This window comes from Coptis chinensis, chromosome 3 (genome assembly GCF_015680905.1).
Source record: "Coptis chinensis isolate HL-2020 chromosome 3, ASM1568090v1, whole genome shotgun sequence".
Taxonomy (NCBI): Eukaryota; Viridiplantae; Streptophyta; class Magnoliopsida; order Ranunculales; family Ranunculaceae; genus Coptis; species Coptis chinensis.
In genome coordinates this window covers 35,623,072-35,642,110 of record NC_141458.1, presented here as the reverse complement: position 1 = coordinate 35,642,110, position 19,039 = coordinate 35,623,072, and the positions used below count along the sequence as shown (strand labels likewise).

Below are 19,039 nucleotides of genomic sequence, written 5' to 3'. Positions count from 1 at the left end.
TTTATCTATATCCTAACAGATGCCTTAATTACACGTGTTTCTATGCCCCCAAACAAGAAGCATGCTTTGTCCTCAAAGCATTGTAAATAAAGAGGGTAAGAAAAATACCATTGAAACGCGTGTGAAATTTAGGAACATCTGCAAAAACAAAGTTAGAACGCACTAATAAAGGAAATAAAAGCCACGAACTCTATACGAAGTTCTACCCATTATGGGGTTAATAAGAATGAAATTGCTTGGGACATAAGCGGACACTAACTAGAATGAAACTTACCTTATCTCCCCGTTATTACTCATCATCTTCCTCATCCTCTTCTTCCATAAAGAAGTGAGGTTCCTTTAAGGGCCCCGCCATGCCATGATAATTTGCCAGGCTTCCCGCCATTTATCATCTATTATTGCTAACCTATTAAGAGCCACTTGGTCTGACGGGGTGTAGGGTGCAACCTGATGAGGTTGTATCCTCCACCCTTGCCAAGTCATTGCACGGAAAGATCGAATAATACTATTGGTGGGTTTATGCGATTAAGTCGATCGTAATCCAATCCGTGAAACGTGTACAAAAATAGGAAAGAAACATAGCATAATACGGGAAACTAGAACAGGACATAAGAAGGAACTTATGCCTCATGCTATGGGATCGAGCTAAACTAGACATCAAGGTTCGGGAAGGTCATGACACATACGTCCCGTGGCTAAAGCAAGGAAAACGCTGCAAGTGGCATCATTCACAGAAGAAAAACGCCATTCCCCTAAAATGTTTAGCATGATCCAAAACATAACAGTTCCTATGTTCATGGACATGCTACCAAAGCGGCGTTATAGTCCCCTTTGGTCCTCGATACGGAAAATGCCCGCCCCATTACGACTCATGCAAAACTCATAAGTGTAGACATACATATTATCTACCCAATAGCACCATGGGTCTTGTATTTCAGCGGGCATAGCAAGTCCAAGAACAAATGCTAGCAAGAACCTGGTAATTTCCATTGGTTCATTATCAATGTTGATGGAGAACACTTGTTCTCCATCTGGTCTTTCAAAGAAAATGCAGTTTATCGTAAAAATAAGATGCTAGTGTTGGAGAATAAAGTGCATCCGTCTTACCATAAAAGCGGCTCCAAATAACGTGATGTGATCGCCTCAAACCAAGCACCATAAGTAGTGCTTTGGAACAAATCTTTGAAAGATTGTTCGTATCGGTGTTGGAGATGTCATCTCAAACTTACGCTTTGAATAGCTGCGAATGATCCGGATACTACCCTCGAAAAATTGGAAATTTTCTGGTCCACGGAAGTCGAGCGAGCGAAAGCTCCTCGAGTATTTGAAATTTCCAGTTTTGAGGTCGGTGGTCACGCCAGCTTAGAAAAGCGCCTCGCAAAAAATGTGAAAAAATATACTGAGCGCGAAAGCGCTCCTGTAGAAGCGCTTGAAAGTCTTCGGAGTTCTTGAAACTTCGGAAAATGAGCCGACACGTGGGAATCGTGGGAGTGAAAGGTGAGTGATGGAGTTTAGGTGTAGTGTGAGTTGTGAGTGTAGAATGTATGAAGCTTATATAGGTTTTAAGTTGCTAAAATGGATCGGGAAGTTGCCAAAAGTATTTACGGCAGTTTCCGGAAATTCTAAAATTTCCAAACCCGAAAACGGAAACAACTCATTATCTTGATTCTAATTCAAACCTAGTATCTTTTAGGTTGAATTTATGATAGAATCTACCTATTTAATCTAGATTTCATCCTACCCTTATACTTATTCCTGGATATGCCTAAACGGCCATATTTTCACCTTGACTCCGCAATAAATTCTAACACGAGGGTTATCTAAAAATCATGCTGGAATAGATAAAACCACCCCCAAACAAGTTGGGAAGGTGGGATCAATATTAAACAACCACGCATACTGAAAATAACTCATTATATTAAAATTTTCATTCGAAGTACATTTCACTACAAAAAAATCAAATTACGGACATAAAACTTACATTAAAATAAATAACAATAATGAAACTACAATTAAATATAAAAACATCAACCGATGCTATCCCTAACTACTCCGGTACTGGTAGCGGAGGGCACACGGTCCGGAGACTGCTCCTGGGCTCCTGATGGGCCAGCACCATTCGTCCTTCGGCGACGACGCTCGTGCCTCGATGGTGTGTCCTCAGAAGGAGAGTCCCCGTGAGGTGGGAATCGTGTAAGCATCTCTTCCCGGAACTGGCGCTGAGCTTCTAGCTCGGCCCTCATCTGTTCCCACCTCTCGTCCTCTCTCTGGGTACGGACCTCGAAGTTATGATGCATCGTTGCCTGTCGAGTCCGGAGGTCTTCGCAAATAGTGTTGAGCGAACGCATGCCACGATGAATCACAGCCATGCGTTCTGCATCTGACCAGCACCTCTCCAAGGCATCCGCATCAAAACACATCAAATCCTCCTCATCCTCCGAGGTATTCTGATTTCCCCCAGCCTCCTCAGCATTCTCCTCTCCACCACCCTCTTCTTCTTCCTCTCTATCCTCAGCCAACCTCCACACTCGTTGGACACACTCCCTATAGATGCGCGGGTTACGGTGTAGGGTGATGTAAGTCTTATCAGTTGCCTGAGCTGCTCTCAACTTCAACATGATCTTGGTTATCAACACAGGGAGAGGGGCAACAGACTTCCCTACTCTCCTAATCATGCTAAGCGAAAACTCCAAGATACGTAACTCGTGATTACGCCCCCTGGAGTATCCATAAGATATGGAGGCAGTTCGGGCCGATGTCGCCGACCTTCTCCTTCCCGGGGCGTTCAACCAATCCACCGAGCTGCGGCCACCGGTTGGTCCTAAGGAAGCTTGTCCAACACAATGTGATCTTGCATTGTAGTCCCTCCAATAACTGTCTTGTTCATCAATGGCTCTACCCCATTATGTTGGGACTCCTGCGGGTGACATGACATCCAGATGGATTCTAGGTGAAATGCCTAGAATCTCAGCCAACAACCCAGTCGTCACTTCCTTCCTCCTCTTCACCACCACAACAAAAATCCTAGTCCCTTCCAACTCCCTCGTATTGTAGAACCGTCTGACTAAGTCCTCGTGGTAATAGGCTTCAGTCGAGTACCACAAGCTATTCCAGTCTCGACCGATCATTTCAACCGTAAAACGGTAGAAGTGAAGTGGTCGCTCAGAAAAGCTTGCTCCGACAAAATTCGGCGTTGTTGAGCCATTGGTGTTTGGAATGTAGTGGGGGTTTAAATGGGATGTGGTGGTGGGATTTAAATCGACCAACCGGGCAAAACAGGTGGTGGTGGAGGAGTGGCGCAGCACCAAAATTTGGAGTTTTCGGTGGTTTTTGGTGATGTGTATCGGTGGGGGTTGTGGTGGGAAGCTTTTAGGTTAGATTTGAAATCGATTTGAATTGGGGGCGTGGGTTAATTTAGGTTTTCTTTTTATTATTATTTTTTTTTAGTTTTGTTGAAGGTTTGGGCGTTAATGGCGGTATGGAGAAGAAGATCGCGACTGTTGTCTAAGGTAAGGGCGCGGTCGCGCTGTCGGTGGGCGCGGGTTGGGCCCAAGCCCAAATCGAAATTTTTGATTTTTTTTGATTTTTCGCGAAACTTCAAATCAAAATTTCCGCTTCGTTACCGGTCCGATTTTTGTGAATGAGATATGGAAATGATCAGGAGAGAATTTCCAATCTAATGATCCATAAAACTCTCTATTCCGACCGTGGATGACATATAAGATAGTGGAAAACACCTCGAAGTGCGTGCATGATGTACGTTATGTGAACAATTGGACTCTAAAATCATGGATTATGTCAACCCGAATCGTTATACAATTAAACGGCCTAAACAACTCTAATGGGACATAAACATTCTAGGATGAAAACACGAACACCCCACCCCCAAACAAATTTTTTACAACGAAGCTTAGAAAATTTGTTTTTAGCAGTGGGTCTTTTAAAGTCAGATTCCCGAGACTTCCTATATTACTATGTTTATTCTTTAATATATATATATATATATATTTATTTTTAATTTTAAAAAGAAAACAATAAACAAGAAAGACATAATTTACCCCATAGAGAAACATGACTCAAAAATTCGAGAAAACATGCAAGAGTGGAAAACGTGAATTATGTCAAACGTGGACTTAGGATCCGGTACTTACAGCCACACACTCCATAGGGAGGGCCTGGTTACCTTAATGGTGCACTCACCAATATATGGAAATGAAAGGAAATTCACCAAACACAAAAGTTGAGTCATTTATAGTCGATACTTTCGAGACTTTATCTAAACGTTATGTGTATGAACATGCAGTTTTACCATATATCAACAACCTAAATAGTTGTGGATCATTCCATAAATAAATATCACAAAAAACATATCCAAACACAATCAATCACCAATATTTCCTATGACGCAACCTAGTGAAATGAAAGCGAAGTCGGATAACCCTATTACGTAACCTAGCGTGCACCTTCTTTTTCATTTTTGAATGAGTGGGTGTTCTAGTAAATAAGTGTGGTAAAGTGAATGGTTGTGGAGAATATGGTAGATATGGATAAGTTGTAGAAAGACAGCCTGTAAACAATGAGGATGTGGTTTTAGCACAAAACTCATTCATTGTGTGTGTAGGGACTATCTCAAGTCTGAAAATGAAGGTGTCCAATGGGTTGTCCTTCTGAAGTATTTGTTTACTAGGTGGATTTAAAAAATTATGGAGCACTGAAGAAACAAAAGGATCGAATGCAAACTCGAGATTCCTTTGAAAGGGTGGAAGGAGGGGAGTCGAGGTGGTTGTTGTGCAAAGTAGTTCTTGATAGGGTGAATCATCACCTGCTCTAAGAAACTCATCAAATTGCTCATCTAGATTGGTCATATCCACGTTACTATGATAGTCCTCTATATCTCTGAGAAAGTCATCTATCTCCTCCTCATCCGTAATATGTGTATCGACTAGTGTAGGGATGGAAATGTTGGAGTCTGATCTTCCAAAGGAAAGAAATTTAGGCATACGATTATTAGGGAACGTGTTGTTGAAATAATCTCGAGCAAAGCTCTCGATCATGCTAACCTCTCCATCCATAGATCTAATCGGGTAACTCGTGGTCTTTGTTTTAAAAACATTGACTTCAAATGTTAGATGGCCAAAAGACATGGACATTGAACCATTACAACAATTAATGAGCCGCATTGGCAGTTGCCGAAAAGGACGCCCTAAGATGATGATCGGACAGTCGTTAATCGACTTCGTGGTCGAGGATGACAAAATCAGCCGGATAGTAAAAATCTTGAATTTTTACGTAACATTTTCGACGACACCCTTAGGATACTTAATAGACCGATCGCCTAATTGCAACTTCATTTTAGTGGGTTGCATCTCGTCTAGACCTATTTGTCTATACAAATAAAACGGAGTAAGTTAACACTAGCCCCCGTGTCTAATAACGCTCGTCGTCGATAAGAATCTCCTAAGGTGCATTGTGCGATTAGAATGACCGGGGTCCTTGTACTTAACAATTCCATTATGTTCGGATAAAGTTGGGAATTGTTACGTTAAAAGGCGTCTTTTGGTATATTGGTCTTACGCCTAGTAGTACACAATTCCTTAAGAAACTTAGCATGGTGTGGTAGCTTTTTTATAGCTTCGAGGAAGGGAAGGTTTATAGTTAGATTCTTGAAAACATCCCTAATCTCCTCATAATTTGTATCCCTAGTTAACATGGCTAATTTTTGTGGAAACGGTGGTTTCTATCTATATTTAGCAATGGTATTACCTGGATGTTTAACCGTGGCTTCCTATTTCTTAGGTTTTGTTGTAACTCGTACCTCTCTACAGTGGTAGGCTCTTCGGGTTTCTATTTCGGTATCTAGTAATATAGCGGTGTAGGGGCTCTTGGTGGGGTAACTATAGGCATAGTTACTTTGTTATCAACCACTCTGCGAGCGGAGTGGTGATGGCCTTTAGCTTAACTACATTTTCATGTTCCTTACTAGTATTATCGGTTACCTCAAAGGCTGTATTTGTTGTTTTAGGATTAGGTATTTCGTGGACTTGAAACACACCTTTGGGTTGGGCTTTATTTTGAGCCAACCGTTGGGTTAAATTATTAAAGGATTGTAGAAGCCGCTTGGTTAGATTGAGCCATGGTTTGGAAAAGTTTTTGGCTCACTTGTATGAAGGTGTCAAGACGATCCGGTTGTGTGGGTGTAGTAGTCACGGGTGGTGTGGACTGGAACTATTTCACGGAATTATTTATGGGTGGATTTTGATAGTTATTATTTACCTAACGATACCTCTATTAGCATTATAATTATTATAATTACCTTGACTTTGTGCTTGACCTTGTCGAGTTTGGCGCTTTTGTTGTTATAATTATTAAAATTACCCCGACCACGCCCTTGTCGTAGTGGGGGTGGTTAAAGCCGTATGTAGGGCCTAACATATTTGATTATTGTACCCTTGAGGTGTGACGCGTTTTGGTTATTTCTCCAACCGAAGTTGGGATTTTGTCTCCAAGGGCGGGTTTACTATTAATGGAACAAGCTTGTTCATAGGCAATAGGACGATGTGAGTCGGGATGCTCGGGGCTCCACCGTAAAACTACATGGATTTGAGTTTACATTCATGACGGGATTGGCTTTTGTTGTACGAAATGGCCTCTACCTTTTTGTGAGGGATTCAATTAGAGTTTTAAGCTCGGGATCTGATTTAACCTCAAACATACCGGTAGCCTTAACCGTTGAAGAAGAACTAGCGAGCGGAGTAATCGTCCACTACCCCCCCAAAAAATTATTATTACGCTTTAGTCCGATCTTCCAAAATTTATATGCCTCGAGGCTCCTTTACTTAAGAAACTACCCCCATTCATTATGTCTAGGACTTCTTTATGGTGGTGTAGAAGTCCTTTGAAAAGGCACGAACTAACGTGTCTTTCGCTAAATTATGATCTGGACACTCTATAAGGAGATCGGTGAAAGCGATTCCAAGCCTCTGAAAATGATTCATGAGGATTTTGTCGAAAAGAAATGAATCTTGGAAAGCATCTCATCCGTCTTTAGGGGTGGGTAAAATGTTCCATAAACAAATGAACAAGTTTAGCCCACGAGTCCACGTAATTAGGCGTTTGGGCGCTTAACCAAGACGCCGCCTTTATCGGGCTAAGGTGAAAGGGAATACCCCGAGTTTAATTTGTTCCGCACCAACCGTAGGATGGTGGAATGTTGTTAGGACTTGTTCAATCCTACGCGTGTCGATAAGGTTTTTCATGGTCTAATCCATGAAAAAAGGGTAACAAATTAAAAATATTTGGGGATTCGGAAATCCTCCACCGGTCTGCTAGAACGATGCAAGATTTGGGGCTATCGCCAAGGCTTTGTAGAAGTCGAGTCGAGAGAGTCTCTTCTTCGAAAGCATTGTGTCGTGATGTGTGTGAAATAGTAGCTAGAGGTGTAGTGGGTGGTATACTAGATAGACTTGTTTGTTGGCGTTGTTGTGTAATTACGTTTGTCGCTTTTGTTCGCCGGACCTTAATCTCATACAAGGCTAAAACCAAATTTAGCTAAACACATCAACACTCCAAACAATTCGATATACTAGTATAAACCTCTAACGAGAGATGCGAGGTGTGGAAGAAAGGAATACCTGATTAAGTCCTTGCTTCGCTTTATGAATAAGCGTCTTGTTTACGCGTGTTCGGTGTATATAACAAGTTAGAACACCGAAAAATTGAAAAACAACGTTGAATCAAAACCGCCGAAATCCGAAAAAATTAACAAAGGGATGCATGCGCCATAGAAGCGTGGTGCGTGCTCGGGTAATTTTCAAATTACAGTGTTTTTAGGGCGGGTCGCGCTCCACATGGGGGCGGGTCGCGCTCTTGTTCCAGGCTATAGGGCGTAGGTGCGCTCAACTAGGGCGCGGTCGCGCTCAGTGTAATTTTTCCCGGAATTTTCCAACGTTGAATCGGATAACCACAGTATGAATCAAACACGGGTGGGTGGATGAAATGGGACTTTAAGAAAAGTACTAACACTACGAAAACAATGCGAAAGTGAAACTAAGATGGCAGCGGCACCATTTGATAAACGATAAAATGAATAGCTTTACCTACGAAATAAAGCGATGGAACTCTAAACGCAAGTAAAACTAAAACTAATCTTATGGGTCTATGTTTATCAAAGATTCTACTCTCAATCCTATGAGATATAGTGGAGTAGAGTGATTCGTTCCACTCCTAGTCCTTCCGCATGTTATTGTTCTCTACGTATAAGTACTCTTAACTCTAAAGTCTAATGAGAGATTTACGAAAAGGCAACTAGACTACAATGCAACTACCCCCAAGATGCAACTAGTCGGTTATCAAAACAACTATGGGAATGCTACGTTGATTCGATGATAAGGAGTTAGAGGGGGATTGATTCCACCTTAACTCGACTTAATCCTATTAACGAAATCGTCAGAATCCGAATTGAATCGCCCAGCGAGAATAATTGGTTCTTCCTAATCCCTAATTACACATGGCATTCCTACCAATTCATAACTAGCATGTGAATGATTAAACCCATTCTCATGGTGAACTAATCGTTTCTAGAGTGGAAAGGAAATTACGAAATTTCGATTCTACGATAGTCTAATCAAGCTTTCATCAAGGCTTCTCAACCCCCTCTAATGGAGGTTTAGCCGAGAATCATTACGCAATCATTTCCAATTACATTTAAACTAAACATGATATAAAGAATTGAAATTTACTAATCTAAATTAAACAATAATTAAAATCTAATTAATAACTAAGAATTGAATAACAAGTAATAAATGAATCAGATCTAACACAAATGTAAATGACAAGAATCAAAATTTAACAACTAGCTATTTTATTAATCAACTAATTAAGAGTAATGATTCTAATAGTTTAGTCTAAAACAAGAATTGGATTTGAAATTAAACTTAATTAAAACAATTAAATCTAGATCTAGAAGCTATTCTAATGGCTACTTTCTATTCTAAGCTATCTACCATTAACTATCTACCATTAACAAAGAGCTAAGCTTTTGTTTTTATACTTTCAGATCCAAAAATCGTGCATGGGCTTGGAGCCATGTTTTGGGCCAGAGAATCAGGCCCAAAACCCAATTCTTTCAGTCCAAAAACACCTCTTCAGCTGTAGTTGGCTTCAACAGACTTTTCATCCACTTCTGCTCCTCTAATTGGATCACGGCTTAGACCAATGGAAAGCTCTTTCCGAGCCGGTCGTTTTTACATAAGGTAGGCCTCATTCCGAGGTCTGAGTCCAAAGATATGGCCTTCGGAAGTTCTGCTGACTTTGTGTGCTATTTCTGCCCGCGTCGACTTTTCAGCTTTTGACCAGGCTTTAGAAAGGCTTTGTCATCTTGAATCTTGGCCTTTAATCACGGAACTCCTTAGTAACCGACCTTTGCTCCTTTATCTCGCTAAAGTGGCACATTTCTACACATAATGGACTTTGAAGCCCGAATGCATAAAACACGTGTCGGTGTTAACTCTTAATTATTACTCACATAATTGGTCTAAAAGTATGTCTCATTCTGGGGGTAAAACTACAGTTTTGGGCTCTTATCGATAACATCCATTAGCGTTTCATCAGGGTCAGGATTCGACGTTGACAGTAGGTTTGAGTAGTAATCAATCAAATGATCTCCAATCTCCTACCTATGTGTCAACACTTGAAGCTTTAGTAGTAGTGGAAGTATACTTCAAAAGAGTTTAGATTAGAAGTTGAGGTTCATCCTAAATTGTTTAGAGTTTGAGTAAGGGAGATATGAAGAAGAAAGATAGACTCTTGTAGGATTAGAATGGTTCTAAGCTAATGAACTTGAAAGCTTTGATTATTTGATTAAAATGACTTGAAAATATGAAAGGAAGATTGATTAAAACAAAGAACAAGTAACAAGTTTGATTGCAATAAAAAAAAAGGAAATAACAAGTTGATTAAAATAAAATAAAACAACAAGAAATTAAAAACATGAATTAAAAAACAAGACAAGAAAATAAACAAAACAAATGGTTTTGATCCTAAGACAATAGATGAGTTCTCTCTCCCTTGCTTTTTGTTTATATACCCCTACTTTTGCCATTTACAGATTTGTCATTCTCCATTACAAACTAGACACCTCACCTTTTCATTTTTGCTTTTACTTTTTGGTTTCTTCATGACCAAGGTAGGTTTAAGGATAAGTCTTCATAATTTGAGATAAGGGCCTCCATCATTGGTGTTCTGATTTGAGGACTTTGACTGTTGACTTTAACCGTTGACTTTGACTTTTTTAGCACTTTTCCACAGTAGCTACTGGTCTTCCTAATAAGCGTGATTAAGGCTCCTTTTGGTGCTAAGACATAGTTTTTATGATAAATGACCTGAAATACTCCTTAACTTGAAAAAGACAGTAAAAGTTATGAGTTGTCTTTTCGTTAAGTGTAAGAGGTACTATAATGCAGCAATATACGGGTAATAAAACACACATTTGGGTGCTGATCAACACCTCACCATTTAATTTCATCAACCTATTAATATCAGTTCTTCTCCTTCTACTTGTGAATCACAACAGATTTGAAGTATTTTGTATTCAACTCACCCATTTTGTACCAGTCATGCCTAGCCTGTTGTCCCCAATGTATGTCCTTCAACTTTAGAACCTCTTCATACTCCATCAGAAGATCTTGTTCCTGCTGTAATTGTTGTTCAGTGGGACACCCAATTCGATGTTGTTGTTGTTGGCATTGTTTTATTTCCAAGTCCAGCTGATTCACTCTATAATCCAAGTTTCCAAAACTTTTATGATTCCACTTGATCAGATCAGTCCTACATGCTGCCAGCCTTTTACAGAAAGTGTATGAAGGAGACCCATAAAAATCTTGTGTCATGATATTTTGAATCACTCTTTTGCAACCATCGTCCCTGGTCCACATGGCCTCAAACCTAAAAGGCCTCTTAATAAGCTTTGGTTTTGTTGGGTCAAAGCTCAAATGAAGTATCTTGTGGTCTGATGCCAGTGTGGCTTTATGGTATATCATTGCGTTTGGAAACATTCCTCTCCATTTGCTTGAGCATCACAAAGCACGCGGTCTAGCCTTTTAGATACTATGTTAAGAAAAACTTTGTGCATTATTCCAAGTGAAGATTGGACCACAAAAGCCCAAATCCATGGAAGCACAATTTCTGAATCATATATGCAAATGGTTGGCATTGCCATTGATACATGATAAGAGCCCAAAACTGTAGTTTTAACTCTTTACCAATAATACTTTTAGACCAATTATCACGAATAATAAATAAGAGTTAATGCCGATTCACGTACTTTTATGTATTTCGGGCATTGAAGTCAATTATGTGTAGAAATGTGCCACTTTGGCGATAAAGGAGCTTGAGGGTTGGTTGCTAAGGAGTTCTGTGATTAAAGGTCAAGATTTAAGGAGAAAAAGTCTTTGTAAAGCCTGGTCAAAAGCTGAAAAGTCAAAGTCAACGCGGGCAGAAACAACACACAAAAGTCAGCAGAACTTCTAAAGACCGTATCTTTGGACTTAGGCCTCAGAATTGGGCCTACCTTATGTCAAAACGACCAGCTCGGAAAGAGATTTCTAATGGTCTAAACCTTGACCCAATCAGAGGAGCAAAAGTGGACGAAACACCTACTGAAGTCAGATCTAGCTGAAAAGGGCCATGTGGACTGAAGAGATTGGGTTTTTGGCTCGATTTTCCAGCCCAAAACATGGCTCCTCAGCCCATGCACGAAAATGTGGATCTGGTCTCCTCCATTTCAACACACAAGACTTAGCTCTTAAGAAATTTTTAGTTTAGATAGAAGGTAGCCATTAGAGCAGAGTTTTAGATCTAGTTTTCATTCCATTAATTAGCTTTTTATTATCTTGTTTTAATTTAGGATTTGAATCACTTGTTATTTATTTATTAGATCAATAAAGTTATCTGTTCTTCATAATTTAGTTTCATTTTCCATTAAGTATTTAATTTCAATTCATAGATTTAGTTATTTGTCATTATTAGTTTCAATCAAATCTTGCATGAGTAGTTTCCATTTGAATTCAAACAAGTAAAGTTAGAATCTTTTTACCATGTCTTGTTTAATTCTATGTGGAAATGATAGCATAATGATTCTAGGCTAAACCTCCATTAGAGGGGGTTGAAGAAGCCTTGATGAAGCTTGATCTTTGTTAACTTAGAAATCGTCATGATAATCTATTCAATTCTAGAAAGTAATTAGTTCACCATGAGAATGGGTTTGGTTGCTTCACATGCTAGTTATTAATTGGTAGAGATTGCCATGTATAATTAGGGATTAGAATTACCATTTTTTTATGTGAAAGCATTGAAATTTGGATCACGACGAATCTTTGTTAGTTGATTAAGTCGAGTTAAGGTGGAATCAATCCCCCCCAATTCCGTATCATATAGTTAATTTGCAAATTTCGTAGTTTGAATTAGCTTATCTTGTTATTTGAATTCACATCGTAGTATAATTCTCCACCATTACTCTCACTAACTTTGGATAGGACTGATAATATTAGAAAACATTGAATGCTAAAGAACTAGGAGTGGAACGAATATTTTACTCCACTCTATTTCGATAGATTCGAGAGTAGAATAATCTTTGATAAACACAGTCTTCATATAGTTTTAGTTTTACTTGTGTTTGAATTTCATCATTTATTCGTGAGTAGAACTAATAAATTTTACGTTTATCAAATGGCGCCGTTGCCATCTTAGTTCCCTTTAGTATTATTTTCTTTAGAATTGTTAGTCTTCCAAAGTCCCATAACCCATCCACCCTTGTTTGATTATAACTGTGGTTGTTTGGTTTCAGAACTCAATTTTTCCTTGCAGAATTACACAGAGCGCGACCCTCGCCCTAGGCAAGCTAAATTGGAGCGCAACCCATGCCCAAACGGAACTCCGGTTTTGACTGGCCGAAGCCCAGCCCCTCCCAATGCATAAACCGAAGGCCAGCGCCACGCGAAGTGCCTGGAACTTGAGTTTTTACCTGAGCGCCACCCGCACCCTACCAAGGCAAAGTTCGAGCGCCCCCCGCGCCCAAACGCCTGAAGCTCTAGTTTGACTGAGAGAAACCAGCGTCTACCCCTAGGCCTATTTTATTCGGCGACCAGCCTCTTTGCTGAAACTGCCCGATTTCCACAGGTTTGTTTCAACCTTCTATTTCTTCAAGATTTTCAGTGTTCTAACTTGTTATATACACTGAGCATGCGTATACAAGACGCTATTCATAAGCGAAGCAAGGAGGCATTCAAGTACTTCTTTCTTCAACACCTCGCATCTCCAGTTAGAGGTTTATACTAGTATATCGGGATTGTTTGTAGTGTTGTCGTGTTTAGTTAAGATTGGTCTTAGCCTTGCATGAGATTAAGGTCAAGTCGAAGAAAAACACCTAACGTAATCAACCGGCAACGTCAACAAACACGCCTTTCTAGTATACCACTTACTACACCTCTAACTAATATACCACACACCACACCTGAAATAATGGCTGAAGAAAGAGAGTCTCCTCTCTCTGACTTTTACAAAGCCTTAAATGATAGCCCTAAATCTTGCATCTCTCTATCAGACCCAGTGGGGGATTTCCGAATCCCTCCAAATATATTTAATTTGTTACCCGTTTTTCATGGATTAGACCATGAAAAACCTTATCAGCACATGCGTAGGATTGACCAAGTCCTTACTACATTCCACCATCCTACGGTTGGTGCTGAACAAATTAAACTGAGGGTGTTTCCTTTCACCTTAGCGTCTTGGTTAACTGCCCAAGCGCCTAATTCTGTGGACTCGTGGGCTAAACTTGTTCAACTATTTATGGAACATTTTTACCCACCACTGAAGACCGATGAAATGCTTTCCAAGATTCATTTTTTTTTACAGAATCCTCATGAATCATTTTCAGAGGCTTGGAATTGTTTCACCGATCTTCTTATCGAGTGTTCACATCATAACTTCGCAAAAGACATGTTAGTTGGTGCCTTTTTCAAGGGACTATTACACCACCACAAAGCGGTGCTTGACATAATGAACGGGGGTAGTTTCCTCAGTAAAGGAGCCTCAGAGGGTTATAAATTTCTAGAAGATCAAACAAAGCATAATAATAACTGGAGGGTAGTGACGATATCCCCCGTTCCGCTAGTTCTTCTTCAACAGTTAAGGCCGCCGGGATGTTTGAGATGAAACCCGATCCTGAGCTTAAAAACTTAATCGAATCTCTCACTAAAAAGGTAGAGGCTATTGTTGTTCAACAAAAGTCTACCCCTGTCATGAATGTCAACTATATTCCCTGTAATTTTTGTTTGAGTCCTGGGCATCCCGACTCCTATTGTCCTCTAGTCTATCAACATCCATCCATATAGCCGGACAATGTTTATTCTATTAATAGCGAACCTAACACACCTTGGAGACAAAACCCTAATTTTGGTTGGCGAAATAATCAACAAGTTACACCTCTAGGGTATAATAATCAAAATATTAGGCCAGCACCCAATTACAACCAAGCTCCCCAGAGACGACAAGGACAAGGACAATGTAATTATAATAATCATAATGCTAATAGAGGTATCGCTCCAGTTAATAATAACTATCACAACCCACCTGTTAATAATCAACGTGAGATAGTTCTAGTCACACCACCTGTAACCACTACACCTACACAACTGGATCGTCTTTACACATTCATACAGGTTAGCCAACAATTTTTCCAAACCATGGCTCAATCTAACCAACAACTTTTCTAATCCATGGTTCAATCTAACCAACAGGTTTTACAATCCATTAATTATTTAACCCAACAGTTGGCCCAAGAGAAAGCCCAACCAAAAGGCGTGTTTCCAAGTCAAGCGTTACCTAATCCTAAAACACCAAACATAGCCTTTGAGGTAATCGGTAATACTAATAATGAAAATAAAAATGTAGGTGGGTTAAATGCTATTAGCACTCTCCGTTCTGGCAGAGTGGTTGATAACGCCATAAGTATGCCTGTGGTTACCCCACTAGTGGTCCCTACACTTGATATTCTACTAGATACCTTAACTGAAACCCAAGAGTCTACCCCAGAAGTACCCGGTTAAACCCACAACCTAAGAAACAGAAAGCAAAGGTTAGACATCCAGTTGATCCATACGCTAAATATAGAGAAAAACCACCGTTTCCCCAGAAATTAGCTATGTTAAACAGGGATACAAACTTTGACGAGATTAGGGAAGTTTTCAAAAATCTAACGATAAACCTACATTTTCTCGAAACAATTAAAAATTACCTCATCACGCTAAGTTTCTTAAAGAGTTGTGCACTACTAGGCATAAGACTAATATTCCTAAAGACGCCTTTCTAACCGAACGGTTTCCAACTTTATCGAAACATAATGGAATCGTTAAGTATAAGAACCCCGATTGTCCAACCAGATAATGCACCTTAGGAGATTTCCACCGACGACCAATTGCGTTACTAGACACGGGGCGAGTGTTAACTTACTCGTATTATCTATACAAACAAATAGGTCTACAAGAGATGCAACCTACTCAAATGACGTTGCAATTAGCGGATCGATCTATTAAGTATCCTAAGGGTGTGGTGGTCGAAAACGCTTTGTTAAGGTTCAGGATTTCTACTATCCCGCTGATTTTGTGATCCTCGATACGAAGTCGATTAACGACTGCTTTTGATCATCTTAGGGCGTCCCTTCTTGGCTCCTGCCAACGCGCTCATAAACTGCCGCGGTTCGATGTCCTTATCCTTTGGCCATCTTTCTATTGAGGTAAATGTTTTTAAAACGATTCAACAGTACCCAGATACAACTGTCGATGGAGAGGTTAGCATGATCGAGAGCTTCGCTCGAGATTATTTTGACAACAAGTTTCCTGATAATCCGATGCCCAAATTTCTTTCCTTTGGAAGTTCGGACTCCAACATTTTCGTCCCTACACTAGTCGATACCCATCTTATGGATGAGGACGAGATTGATGACTTTCTCAAGAATACAGAGGAATACCATAGTAATGTGGATGTGACCAAGCTTGATGAGGAATTTGACGAGTTTCTTAGAGCAGGTGATGAATCACCCGATCAAGAACTACCTTGCGCACCATCCGCCACGATTCCCCACCTTCCACCCTTTCAAAAGAACCTAGAGTTTGCACTTGATTCTCTTGTTTCTCCTGTGCTTCATGATTTTCTAAACTCTCATGTTAAGAAAATAATACCTAAAGAGCTACCTGACACTTTCATTTTTAGTTGTGTGATAATACCAACCAATGCCACAAATGAGTTTTATGCTAAAACCACATTCTTATTTTTTTCAATTCCTTACTTCTAAAATTCATCTATATCCATCATATCTTCCACAACCATCCACTTTTTCACACTCATTCATTTGGCCACCTTTTCGTTGGAGGAAAAAGAAGGTGCATGCTCGGTTATGCTCTAGATCTATCAGACTTCGCTTTCATTTTACTAAGTTGCATCATCAAAAATCTTGGTGCTTGATTCTGTTTAGGTGTGCATTCCATGTTATTTATTTATGGAAAGACACACAACTCTTTTAGGTTATTGATATATGGTAAACTACATGTTCATTATATACATATGTGTTAGATAAAGTCTCGAATCGACTTTAAAAAGACCCATCGTTTAAAACAAATTTTCTAAACTCGTTGTCTAAAATTTGTTTGTGGGTGTTCGCTTTTCCGCCTTTGATTGTTCAACCTTCCATTTGTGTTTGCTTAGGCCGTTTAATCATTATTTTTCGATTTGGGTTGACATTATCTATTAATTTAGATTTCATTCGTTCACATAACTTACATCACGCACACACTTCAAGGCATTTTCCATCTTCTTATATGTCACCCACGGTTGGAATAGAGTGTTTTATAGATCATTGGATTGGAAATTCTCTCCTGATCATTTCCATATCTCATTTGCAAAAATCAACCCGATAACAAAGCGGCAATTTTAGTTTGAAGTTGCGTAAAAAATCGAAAAATCAAATTGGGCTTGGGCCCAATCTCGTGCGCACGTGCCACGCAAGTGCGTCTCCATCTTCAAACCAACAGTTAGCGTTTCCCATTTCACCACCACCATTAACAAACCTTCAAACCCTAACCAAATTAAAAATATATATATATATATATATATATATATATATATATATATATACAAAAGGAAAAACCTAACTTAACCCACGCCCGAGTTCATTCCCACCCCAAATATTCTCCAAACTTCTCCCACCACCATCCCCAACAATTTCAACCACCGAAAATTAGAAAAATTCAAAAAAAATTAAACTGACGCGCAACCACCGCGCCACCACCATCATTTTTTAAGTAAGGTTGGTTCACATTGTTTCGTACACCTTCTATAAACCCTCAAATTAGTTCAAACTTCCAATGGCGCAAAGACGAAGGATTTTGCTGGAGCAAGCGTTTACGACCGACCACTTCGCGCCGTTTTACGGTGACGAGATGGTTAGGAGAGATTAGAGTAGGTTGTGGTACTCGACAGACGATTTTTACCACGAAGATTTGGTCCGACAATTTTATAAGACGAGAGAGTTGGATGGGAATATAATTTTTGTTAAGGTGGCCGGGAGGAGGAGAGAAGTATCTACTAGGTTGTTGGCTGAGATTTTAGGCATTCCGCCTAGACGCCATCTTGATGCCACATTACAGGAATCCCAATTTACTGGGATTGAGCCTTTGATGAATGCGACTGTTTTGGAAGGGAACTACAATGCGAGCTCGCATTGTGTTCGCCAGTCGTCTCTGCGAACCAACCAGCTGGCTGTAACTCAATGGATTAGTAGGAATGTCATCGGGAAGGAGAAGGTCATTGACATCAGTCTGAACTGCCTTCACGTTCTATGGATACTCCAGGAGCAGAAGTATGAATTCTGTATTTTGGAGTTTTTGAGTAATATGATTAGGGGAGTTGGGAAGAGTATTGCATCTCTCCCTGTTTTGATAATGAAGATCATGATGACCTTGAGAGCGACTCCGACGTCTGATAGGATTTGGCTGAAAGAGCACAGAAATCCTACTATTTATACGGAGTGTATCCAACAGACGTGGAGGTTGCCTGAAGAGAGGGTAGCTGAGGAGGATGACTCGGAGGATGAGGATGACATGGCATGTCTTGATGTCGATGCCTTGGAGAGGTGTAGGTTGGATGCAGAATGTATGTCGGTGTTTCATCGTGGCATGCGTTCTCTCAATACTATTTGCGAAGATCTCTGGACTCGGCAGGCTACCATGCATCATAACTTCGAGACTCATGCCCAGCGCGAGGATGAGCGTTGGGAGGAGATGAAGGTCAAGATGGATGCACAACGCAAGTTCCGAGAAGATATGCTTGCACGCTTCCCACCCCAGAGGGGTTCTTCTTCTGAGGTGGCGTCTGTGAGGCACGAGCGTCGTCGCCGAAGGACGGATGGCTCTGGCCCATCGGGAGCTCAGGAGTCATCTCCTTCTCATGAGCCATCCACTACCAACAGCGTGTTCTTTAAGGATATTATGCATTGATGTTGTTTTTGTATTTATTGTATTTAGTTCGGATGTTGATTTTTGAATTCCGTAGTTAAATTTGAATTTAATTGTTAAATGTTGTTTGAATTTTAATTTTAATATAATATGGTTCTTTTCAAATTGTGCATTATTTTTATTGTTAATCCCACCTTCCCGAATTGTTTGGGGGTGGTATTATTTACTCTAGCATGATTTGTTATATGATTCTCCATTTTAGAAGTTGTTTTGGAGTGATGGTTGAAAATATTACCGATATGGGCATGGCTATGAGTAGATATTGTGGTAGGATGAAATCTCAATGAGAGGCAGTTACTATCCTAAATTCAACCTAAAAGATATTGGGTTTGTTTTGGAATAGACAATATGGGTTGTTTCCATTTTCGGTTTCGGAAATATTTTGTTTCCGGTAATTGCCTTAAAACTTTTTGGCAACTTGCCGATTCGTTTTGGAAGCTCACAACCTATATAAACTTCCTTCATTCTACACTCAC

General features: G+C 40.0%; 1 protein-coding gene across 1 annotated transcript; it reads right to left on the bottom strand.

Annotated features, from left to right (window-relative positions):
* Positions 1 to 10,550: 10,550 nt before the first annotated feature.
* LOC147509373 (uncharacterized) lies at positions 10,551 to 11,036 on the bottom strand. The gene has a single exon (XM_086597790.1). The coding sequence runs from the start codon at positions 11,034 to 11,036 to the stop codon at positions 10,551 to 10,553; it is 486 nt and encodes a 161-aa protein (XP_086453916.1).
* Positions 11,037 to 19,039: the final 8,003 nt, after the last annotated feature.